An 11,229-nucleotide genomic window follows, 5' to 3' on the forward strand; every position below is an offset into this window, starting at 1 on the left:
GGCGTGATCTCGGCTCACTGTAAGCTCCACCTCCCGGGTTCAAGCCATTCTCCTGCCTCAGCCTCCCGCGTATCTGGGACTACAGGCGCCCACCACCACGCCCGGCTAATTTTTTTTTGTATTTTTAGTAGAGACGGGGTTTCACCGTGTTAGCCAAGATGGTCTCGATCTCCTGACCTCGTGATCCACCTGCCTCGGCCTCCCAAAGTGCTGGGATTATAGGCGTGAGCCACCACACCCGGCCATTTTTGTATTTTTTTTTTAGTAGAGATGGGGTTTCACCATGTTGGCCAGGCTGTTCTCAAACTCCTGACCTCAAGTTATCCACCCACCTCGGCCTCCCAAAGTGCTGGGATTACAGGTGTGAGCTACTGCACCAAACCAAGACTTTTTTTTTAAAGAAAATGCATAAAATTTTTCCTAAATTTGCAGCAGAGTTGAAAATATTTTTACCTTGAGCTTTACAGGAAGAAAAAGAGTAATTAACAGTAGAAAAGAGCCAGGCATGGTGGTATGCACTTGCAGTCCCAGCTACTTGGGAGGCTGAGGCGGAGGATGGCTTCAGCCTGGCAGTTGGAGACCAGCCTGGGCAACATAGTGAGACCCCATCTCTAAAAACTCAAAAAAGAAATAAAAAAGGCCGGGTGTGGTGGCTCATGCCTGTAATCCCAGCACTTTGGGAGGCCAAGGCAGGTGAATCACGAGATCAGGAGTTCAAGACCAGTGTGGCCAACATGGTAAAATCCCATCTCTACTATAAAAATAAAAATTAGCGGGGCGTGGTGGCATGCACCTGTAATCCCAGCTACTCGGGAGGCTGAGGCATGAGAACAGATTGAAATGGGGTGGCGGAGGCTGCAGTGAGCTGAGATCACGCCACTGTACTCCAGCCTGGGCGACAGAGTAAGACTCCGTCTCATAAATAAATAAATAAATAAATAAAAAGATATACACACACATTCCCACATTCAGCACAACGGAAAGCGGGAAAGCCCAGGCTGGGGAGCTTAAGATTGAGCTCTATTGGTCCCGAAGCCCCAGGCAGCAATTTCACTTCTGAGTCCACCTCCTCATCTGTGAAGTGTAAGGATTCTAGCACCCTTCCCAGGGCCTGGGTGAACACTGTAAGCCACGCCCTAGGAAGCCCTGAGCCAGCCGGGGCTGGACCCACAGGAGCGCTGAGGAAGCCCCTGATGGCACAGGGAGAAAACAGAGCGAGAGCCTCGTAAGCACCATGGGGAAAGAGAACAGTGGCGCCCACACACAGCAGGGACACCGAGTGCGGAAGAACCAAGCCCGCGGCCCACTTACCCGGCCCAGGACATCAAGAGGCAGCTTTGAGTTCATGAGGACTGGCTTGACTTTGTCTCCAGAGAGCAAACCATTGATGGGCAAGAGGCTTTCAAAAATCCCATCAAATTTGGCCTTTTCTTCCACCTAGTTGGAAAGAAATAGCCCGAGTAAGTAGGAGAGCGCACCTGTGTGAGTGTCCAGACCGAACTCTGACCGAAAGCCGAGCGAAAATGGCCATGGACCCATCATCACCCTTGGCTAAAAGCACAAAATGATCTTAGAACTGTCTTGGCTCCTTCCAAAGTGAACATATACCCTGAAGGAAATAGCATTATGGCAACCTCAGACCTGGGAGCCAAGGTCCTCAGGAGGGAAGCCCTGGCCCCGGGTCTTGCCCTTCGTCCTAGCTGCTGCCTGAGTGGGGCAGGAGTCTCCCATGGTGAGGCAGTGTCTTTGCAGGGAAACACAGATCAGTCTCACCTTCCTCCAAGGAGCCCACTTGTACCAAAAAGACAAAAGTGTGAGCAGATGTTATTGCTTGAGCAAATAATTATCAAAATCAACTTTAAATAAGTACAGGAAGCCCTCTGGTTTTTTTTCTTTTCTTTTACTTTTTCTTTTTTTTGAGACAAAACTCTCGCTCTGTTGCCCAGGCTGGAGTGTAGTGGTGCAGTCTTAGCTCACTGCAACCTCCGACTCCTAGGTTCAAGCAATTCTCATGCCTCAGCCTCCCGAGTAGCTGGGATCACAGGCATGCGCCACCACACTCGGCTAATTTTTGTATTTTTTGTAGAGATGGGGTTTCACCATGATGGCCGGGTTGGTCTTGAACTCCTGGCCTCAAGTGATCCGCTTGCCTCAGCCTCCCAAAGTGCTGGGATTACAGGTGTAAGCCACCAAGCCCGACCATATACAGGAAGCCCTCCATTTCTAATGGTAAATAAATTAATACATAAATATGAATAGCTCTTCATGAACAAAGGGAAGGTGCGGCATTAGGATGTGGAGTCACAGTTCCTGCTGTTCTGAAAGACACAGGGCAGGCAGCCCATAAAAGAGGCCACGAGTGAGGCAGTGGCTTCCAGTCTGTTCCGTCCTCCAAAGGAAAGGAGGCCCACAGCGAGTGGGACTCAGGGAGAGCAGGCCTCTTGCAACCTGCTTGGCCACACACTGGAGCTATTGGGAGCACTAAGAAAACACCCTCAACACGTGTCCATCGACAGATGAATGCATACGCAAAGCGAGGTAGATCCAGACAGTGGAACATCCCTCAACCACAAAAAGGAAGTGAGTTTTGACACACGCTACAATGTGGACAAACTCTGAGGACAGCATGCTAATTAAAATAAACCAGACACACACAAAATACAAATACTGTATGAGGCTGGCACAGTGGCTCATGCCTGTAATCCCAGCACTTTGGGAGGCCAAGGTAGGGGGATCACTTGAGCCCAGGAGTTTGAGACTGACCTGGGCAGCATGGTGAGACCCCCATCTCTAAAAATAAAAAACAAAAACAAAAACTAGGCCAGGCGCAGTGGCTTAAGCTTGTAATCCTGGCACTATGGAAGGCCAAGGTGGGCAGATCACTTGAGGTCCGGAGTTCAAGACCAGCCTGGCCAACATGGTGAAACTCCACCCCTACTAAAAATACAAAAATTAACTGTGCATGGTGGCACGTGCCTGTAGTACCAGCTACTCAGGAGGCTGAGGCAGGAGAATCACCTGAACCGGGGGTCGGAGATTACAGTGAGCTGAGATCGCACCACTGCACTCCAGCCTGGGCAACAGAGTAAGACTCCATCTCAAAAATAACAAAAAATACCGCATGATGCCACTCATAGGACGTCCCCTCCTCCCTAGGCATATCCATGGAGACAGAAAGCAGAATGATGGGTGCCACGGGTTGAGGGAGTGGGAGGTTCAGGTATAGAGTTTCAGTCTGGGAGGATGAGAAAGTTCTGGAGATGGACGGTGGTGATGGCTGTACAACATGAATGTACTTAACATTCCTGAACTGTACACTTAGAAATGGTTAAGATGGTAAATGTTATGTGATGTGTCTTTCAGCCACAATAAAAACCTTTTAATTTTTAAAAGAGAAAAACCAAGACAGTGCCCTCAGTCACAGAGATGAGATCACCGGCAGACACCGCATGCTCTCACGGCTGTTAGTGCTAAGAAGCTGAGCACTGCAGGTCTGTCTCGGGGGCCTGAGATCCTCTCCTGGCCATCAGACTTGCTGACTCAGTGCCTTCAGAAGCCCAGGAATGTTTACAATGGAAACAAACACTTGGCACTTCGGGCTTGTTCTTTCTGACTGTGGCTGTGAATGGAATGCAGAATCTCTCTTGACCATAGTCCACCCCAATTACAGTGCCTGGTCCTGCGCTCCCTAACTCCTCTCTGCAAGGTTCCCAGGCCCCTCGTCCCAGCTTTTCCAGTGAGGCCTGGACATACCCCTGCTGGAAAAGAGCTATCGCATTTTAAATAATAAGATCTCTCGGCAGTGTTTCCCATGACAAAGTAGCTCTTTTTCAAAGTCCACACAATGCGCTGGGCGACAGGGAGAAACCCTTCACCACAGTGATTGCCACTGGCAAAGTGCTCGATGACAGAGGTGACTGCATGACTCCTCGGTCACATGACACGTCTTCATGTCCTCTCCCTGCACAGATGCCCCCACCCAACCCATGACCTCTCCAAGAAGGAAACAAACCAACAGTGTAAACATGGGACACAGGTACTTGGGACCTTGCTTGATAGCAAGTGTTATTCATGTCAGGATTTAAGCCACAAAAACGTCAGGGAATGTGACAGTCTGAAAGTGAAGGGAAGGTGAGGAGGCCTCACGTTATCTGGAGGGACCATGCTCACTTCCTTTAGAAGGAATTCTGTACTTAGAAGACAGCCCTCATTTTTTTTCGTCTTTCTGGAAGCAGTAGCATATTTTTCCAGCCACAACATCCTCTGTTTTAAAAATAACACTTCAAGTGCTGAGAGAGGCTTTTCACAAAGCAATCAGAACATCAGGGAGGAAAGAATAGTAACATGCAAAGTGGCTGGAAAGAAGCGAGAAAGCAAGGAACACATTTGGGGGTCCATGTGCTTGCAAGCTCTCACCGTTTCCTCTTCTATTCTGAATAACCAACACAAGCAGCAAAAACCACAGAATGTGACCTACAGATGCAAGATTTAAACTGCAGTGGTTTAATAATCCAACTCCTGACACTTAGTTGTCCCGGTAGGCAACTCCCAATTCCAGTGAAGGGCCATAGCCTTTGTAAAAGGTGTTCAGAAGAGGCGTTTCATCCGAGAAGAGGCTGTGGCCATTCACACTGAGACAGAAGAGCTGACACAATCATCCTATAAACTGTTCTGAACAACATCAAACTAGAACAATTCCAGAACAATTCTAGAACAACTGCTGGAACAATTCTATCTGAAGGAGAGCCAAGGAGGGACCTATGCCCGTTCACTTACCCTCACAGCCCAGTGGGCCTCTGCAGAGGGCGGTGTGACCATCAGAGGGCTGCTGGTGTCGTGCTGAGAAGAGAGAGAAACATTCCTTTGTGGCTGGCACAGAATTAAATCATAGGTGGGTGGGTTTGCTGAAAAGGATACCCGTTTCAAAGTGCTTTCAAAAAAGGGAAGACTTTAAAAAGTTAAACACAGAATCATCACATGACCCAGCAATTCCACTCCTATGTATTGACTCAAATGAATTAAAAACGGTTGTCCAAACAAATCCTTGTACATGAATGCTCGCAGCAGCACTATTCACAACAGTCAAAAAGGTGGAAATAACCCACATGTCCACAGAGAGATGAGTGGATAAAGATGTGGTCCATCCTCTAAATGGAATATGGAAACACTGATGCATTCTACAACATGGATGAGCCCTGAAAACACGATGCTGAGAGAGAGGCCAGACACGAAAGACCATGTTAGGGAATTCCATTGACATGAAATGTCCAGAACAGGCAAATCCATTGACAGAAATAAAATTAGTGGTTGCCAGCGACTGGGAGTGGGAGACAAGGAGTGATTACTTAATGCGGATGGGGTCTCCTTGTAGGGGGATGAAAATGTTCTGGAGCTAGACAGAGGCAATGACTACACAACGCTGTAAATGTACTAAATGCCACTGAAGAGTTCACTTTAAAATTATTAATTTTCTATTATGTGAAAATTAAAGGGGAAGGCTAGAGACAACATGGAAATATACACGCAAATACACACATGCACATACACACGCACACACATCTGGTATTAGAAGAATGTCAACTTGAAGGACTTTGGACACTCACAAATTTAGGTGGTGGCATGCTCAAATTCAGATTGCTCAAGGTAACTTCATGGCCACTCTGTGCACAGGCCACCAGTCTCAGTGCAACATAGAAACCCTGCAAGTCCAAAGAAAGGGAAGGAGTAAACGGCACATCGCCAGTGAGGGTACGGGGAGCTGTCTCTAACGGTAGGCTTCAGGGAAAGAGGACGTCCACTTCAACAATGAAGACTGTCCATGCAAAAACCCCTTGGAGCATTGGGCTGAACTGGACTCACCTTGGGGATATCACTTAAATGAATACATTAAAATGGACTTGTCCTGGCTGGGTGTGGTGGCTCATGTCTGTAATCCTAGCACTTCGGGAGGCCAAGGCAGGTGGATCACCTGAAGTCAGGAGTTCAAGACCAGCCTGGCCAACATGGCGAAACCTCATCTCTACTAAAAATATAAAAATCAGCCAGGCGTGGTGGCAGGTGCCTGAAATCCCAGCTACTTGGGAGGCTGAGGCAGAAGAATCCCTTGAACTCAGGGGGTGGAGGCTGCAGTGAGCCAAGATCATGCCACTTCACTCCAGACTGGGCAAAAAACAGCAAAACTCCGTCTCAAGATGAATAAATAAAATAAAACAAAATGGACTTAGGTTCCACTGCATCTGAAAATCTGTAAAATTTCAGATGCAAGCATTTTCCAAAAACTATAAGCTCCCAACATTTAGGAAGTGTTAGGTTGTGTAAAGCAACAAAGTTAACATGGTTAAGGTGACGAATGATGGACCAAATATGTGCCGAATTTGTGTTTGTATGGTTTAGAGATGGGGTCTCACTCTGTCACCCAGAGTGCAGTGGCGCAATCACAGCTCACTGCAACCTCAAACTCCTGGGCTCAAGCGATCCTCCTGCCTCAGTCTCCTGAGTAGCAGGGACCACAGGTGTGCACCACTATGCCCAGGTAAGTTTTTATTTATTTTTTTAGAGGTGGGATCTCACTACATTGCCCAGGCTGATCTCAAACTCCTGTCCTCCTGCCTTAGTTTCCTGAGTAGCTAGGATGAGAGGTATGAGCCACTGCACCTGGCTAGGTGTTGAATTTTTTAAAAAGCAGTCTGAAATACACACGGTTGGTCAAAAATTCGTATCTGTGGTTCACCACGATCCCCTCGGCCTCACTGAACGGAACATCCCCTGCCCATCCCCAGCGGCCTGACATGGACCCCACCTTGACACCAGAAGGAAGAAGTTGAACTAGGCTGTCAGATGCCTCCCCTCCTAACCCAGGACCCACCACACACAGGCTCAGTGGACTTGTGAGGCATCACCTAGCTTCAAGAGTGTTTTGTTGTTTTTTTTTTAAATTAACTGGCCTAAGAACATGGATACTTTTAAAGCTATAAATACTGTTAACAGTTTTAAAAGTGTCTTCCAAGAGATAAGTGCTAGGATCGGCCTTTCTCAGCCTGCTGTCCTCAGAAGCTCTTGTAGAGTGTAGAGGATCGTAAGAGGGTGTTGAGAAAAGGGGACCTTTCATTCCTGCAAGGTCTGAGAAAAGAGAAAAATTAATAAATAAATAGTAAACAAAAGGGGATTAAGTAAGTTTAGGGGAGGCTGGGTGCAGTGGCTCACGCCTGTAATCTCAGCACTTTGGGAGGCTGAGATAGGCAGATCGCGAGGTCAGGAGATCGAGATCATCCTGGCTAACATGGTGAAACCTCATCTCTAATAAAAATACAAAAAAAACCACAAAAAATTAGCTGGGCGTAGTGGCAGACGCCTGTAGTCCCAGCTATTCGGGAGGCTGAGGCAGGAGAATGGCGTGAACCCAGGAGGCGGAGCTTGCAGTGAGCTGAGATTGGGCCACGGTACTCCGGCCTGGGCGACAGAGCGAGAATCCATCTCAAAAAAAAGAAAAGGAAGTTTAGGGGAACTGCATTAAGTCAAGTCAAATTTCTTTTCTATAGGAATTCTCAGAAACTTTAACACGCAGACATGAGGCTGGGCACAGCGGTTCACGCCTGTAATCCCAGCACTTAGGGAGGCCAAGATGGGAGGATTGCTTGGGCACAGGAGTTCGAGACCAACCTGGGCAACATAGTGAGACCTTATCTCTACAAAAAATAATAAAAATTAGCCAGGTGTGGCAGTGCATGCCTGTGGCCTCAGGTACATGGGAGACTGAGGCAGAGGATCACTTGAACCCAGAAGGTCAAAGCTGCAGTAAGCCATGATCGCACCACTGCACTCCAGCCTGGGCAACAGAGCAAGGCTCAAAAAATAAAAACTAAAAATAAATTTAAAAAAATTAAAAACACATGCAGATGTGCACCATGAACCTCAGAAAAGGGAGGCACAAGTGAAGGGGGCTTCCTGACAGACTAGATCACAAGTCATGGCACAGCACAAACAAGGTCCCTTCCAACAAAACGGCCATCTGCGGCCACTTAAAATCACAGGCTGAGTATTCCTCATCCCAAATACTTGGGATCAGGACAGTTTCAGATTTCAGATTTTTTTTTTTTTTCTCAGATGGAGTTTTCACTCTGGAGGCTGAGGCACGAGAATCTTGTGAATCCAGGGGGCAGAGACCGCAGTGAGCTAAGATCATGTCACTGCACTCCAGCCTGGGCAAGAGTCAGACTCTGTCTCCAAAAAAAAAAAAAAACAAACTCTGATTAAGGCATTTAGTTAAAGTTACACAAATGTCTACTTTGTTACATTAATAACACCAATGTGGCCGGGCGTGGCGGCTCATGCCCATAATCCCAGCCCTTTGGGAGGCCGAGGTGGGCGGATCACCTGAGGTCAGGAGTTTGAGACCAGCCTGACCAACATGGTGAAACCCCATCTCTACTAAAAATACAAAAATTAGCCAGGCGTGATGGTGCTCACCTGTAATCCCAGCTACTCCAAGAGGCTGAGGCTGGGGAATCGCTTGATCCTGGGAGGCGGAGGTTGCAGTGAGCCGAGATTGCACCACTGCACTCCAGCCTGGGCGACAGAGTGAGTCTCCATGTCAAAAAAATAAAAAATAAAAAATAACACCAATGTTACTTTCTGGCTCTGATCACTGTGCTGTGATTATGTAAGACGCCATCACTGGGGAGAGCTGGCAAAAGATATGCAGTAACCCTCCAAGCTATTTGTGCAACTTCCACAAGAGACTGGTCCAAAATAAAAAGTCTGGACAACACTTTAATCACATGTAAGGTTACAAAACATTAAAAGAAAAATAAATAAATAAATAAAAACAAAAGATACACTAGCCATGAAAGATGGCTCCAAGTGTTTAAAAGACCTTTGTTTCCAAATGAAAACTTCCGGTGTTAAGTTTGATAGCTGTGCTCATGCTAGTAATACTTGACAGTGCAGGAATGTGGAAGGAGCCGTGGAGGTCACCCAGTCTGGGGGCTCTGCCCAACCCCTCCACTTGCTCTGTGTACATGTGTATATACCTGTTTGTCCAAGAACCCTTTACCTTCTGGGTCAGCCAAGTCCCATATCTGTGGAAACACAAAAATGCTCATAAGCACGACTGCTGATCACTGTCCATATGTTAACAAAAACCAGAGCTGCCACCACCCCACCACCGGCCTTGTGGGGCAGGAGTGACTGTCCCCAGGTTGTTCTGCAGATGAAGAGGCCAACTGAGATCAGGTGAATGATCTGCCCAGGGGCACACAGCCAGTCAGCGGCAGGGCCCAGAGGACATCCAGGTGCACTCAGCTCCCAAGCCAATGGTGTTTATGACACCCTTCTTTCCCCAACAAAAGTCCACAAGGGGCCAAGTGCGGTGGCTCACACCTGTAATCCCAGTACTTTGGGAGGCTAAGGCGGGCACATCACCTGAGGTCAGGAGTTTGAGACCAGTCTGGTCAACATAGTGAAACTCCATCTCTACTAAAAATACAAAAAATTAGCAGGGTGTGGTGATGTGCGCCTGTAATCCCAGCTACTCGAGAGGCTGAGGCAGGAGAATCACTTGAACTCGGGAGGAGGAGGTTGCAGTGAGCTGAGATCACGCCACTGCACTCCAGCCTGGGCAACAAGAGTGAAACTCTGTCTCAAAAAAAAAAAAAAAGTCCACAAGCTATCAAGACCCCAAAAGTACTCCGGTTTCTTGTCTGCTACCAAAATAGTGGTGGGGGCTGCCACCTGGGCGTTTGGATCCACCAGCTGCAGCCTGAGAGGTCTGCAGTGACCAGGCCACTCCCCAGGAGGCCCAGCCCCATGCAAGGAGACCTGCACAGGCTGTCCCTGACCTGCGGGGGGAGCTGTGAGGGCAGACACAGAAGAGAAATCACTATTCATCTTCACATACCTTCCCAAGGATAATGTCCGAGAGGCCAGACTTCTTTAGAAAAAGCGCAGCTTCACTCGCCCCCACCCTCCCTGTGTATGCTGGATCGACCTGAGATGGGAGAGCAAGAGGCAAAATAACTTTTCAGCAAATGTAGCAGCAGGTGAAACAGCACCCGCCACGCTGACTATCCGCTGACAGTGAACAGAAAAGGACAAAAGGCCGCTCAGTCGGGCTTCTATTCTGTACTGTGCCTTCAGCTCAGGCATGCTCTAGTTCCATCTGAAAAGACATCAGCTAAACTCACCTGCTTGTAATAAGATTCATACAACGAATTTCCAGTGGGAATCTGTAAATGAAACCACAGATATTGGTCAAAAGTGAACGCATCCCCTTGGGGAAAAAAAGGGTTGACCCCTCAATTTTGTCATGACCAAAATAGATGATGATAGTTAAGAGTCAAAATGTATGCACTTTATACATCCTCTGAACACAGAATTCAGTTTATCTTCAGACACAGATATTATTATGCTTACCCGATTTAGAAAAAGTAAGCTTAATGTTCTTGAATAAATCCTAATTCTAGGGCAAACAATCCAGTCACTCAGGAAACAGCAGTAGCAGCCCAGTGTCAATTTCCATTCCTGAGCAAAGGGATTTCAGCTCCTGGAGAGCTCAGAGGGAAAAGACACTCTATCCTCTGAGATTGTTCTTTGGCTCCGGAATCAGAAAAGAAGTTTCCACATGTCATCATGAATCACCGGACCCGCAAGCTTTCGACCGGTTTTCCTGGCCTGGGTCTGGTTCTCTCACCCATCCCATCCATCCTCCTCCAGCTACCTGAATGCTCAAAGATGCGCACTGACCAGCCTGCGCCCGGAGAGCGCTGGCCAGTGACTGTTCCCACCACAGCAGGAAGGAAGTGCGGTGTCCTCAGCTTGGCACTGAAGATATTCTACTTCCCAACACCTCAGAGCCCCAAGACATCGCTGTTCAGAGGTCACCTCCCCATCTAGGGTCACGCAGCTAATCGGGGTCACCAGAGGCCACACCTGGGTCCAGCCTGGCTGGCGGCTGAGTCCAGACACTTCCCACTGTGTCCTGACCTCTGCCAGAGGTTTCCCAGGAGAGAGAAGGGACACCCAGGGGAGTGTGCCAACCTGGTGGGGAATTATGCAGCCCCTGAAATGCTGGCTGTAAAAGTTTACGTGTGTTGGTATTACAAACCTGCCGCTGATGTAATAAGCGATAAAAGTGAAGAATGTTGGCCGGGCGCAGTGGCTCAAGCCTGTAATCCCAGCACTTTGGGAGGCCGAGATGGGCGGATCACGAGGTCAGGAGATTGAGACCATCCT

General features: G+C 48.1%; 1 protein-coding gene across 1 annotated transcript in view; it reads right to left on the reverse strand.

Annotated features, from left to right (window-relative positions):
- EPS15L1 (epidermal growth factor receptor pathway substrate 15-like 1) overlaps window positions 1–11,229 on the reverse strand; it is a 110,306-nt gene that overhangs the window by 90,734 nt on the left and 8,343 nt on the right. Inside the window, exons 2-7 of the mRNA XM_011925892.1 lie at window positions 10,182–10,223; window positions 9,896–9,985; window positions 9,030–9,077; window positions 5,604–5,699; window positions 4,777–4,839; window positions 1,312–1,437 (exon numbers count right to left, since the gene is read on the reverse strand). Of these exons, the coding sequence (XP_011781282.1) occupies window positions 1,312–1,437; window positions 4,777–4,839; window positions 5,604–5,621 (207 nt within the window). The 5' untranslated portion in view covers window positions 5,622–5,699; window positions 9,030–9,077; window positions 9,896–9,985; window positions 10,182–10,223. The remainder of the gene's footprint in view (window positions 1–1,311; window positions 1,438–4,776; window positions 4,840–5,603; window positions 5,700–9,029; window positions 9,078–9,895; window positions 9,986–10,181; window positions 10,224–11,229) is intronic.

This window comes from Colobus angolensis, unplaced genomic scaffold (genome assembly GCF_000951035.1).
Source record: "Colobus angolensis palliatus isolate OR3802 unplaced genomic scaffold, Cang.pa_1.0 Scaffold66, whole genome shotgun sequence".
Taxonomy (NCBI): domain Eukaryota; kingdom Metazoa; phylum Chordata; class Mammalia; order Primates; family Cercopithecidae; genus Colobus; species Colobus angolensis.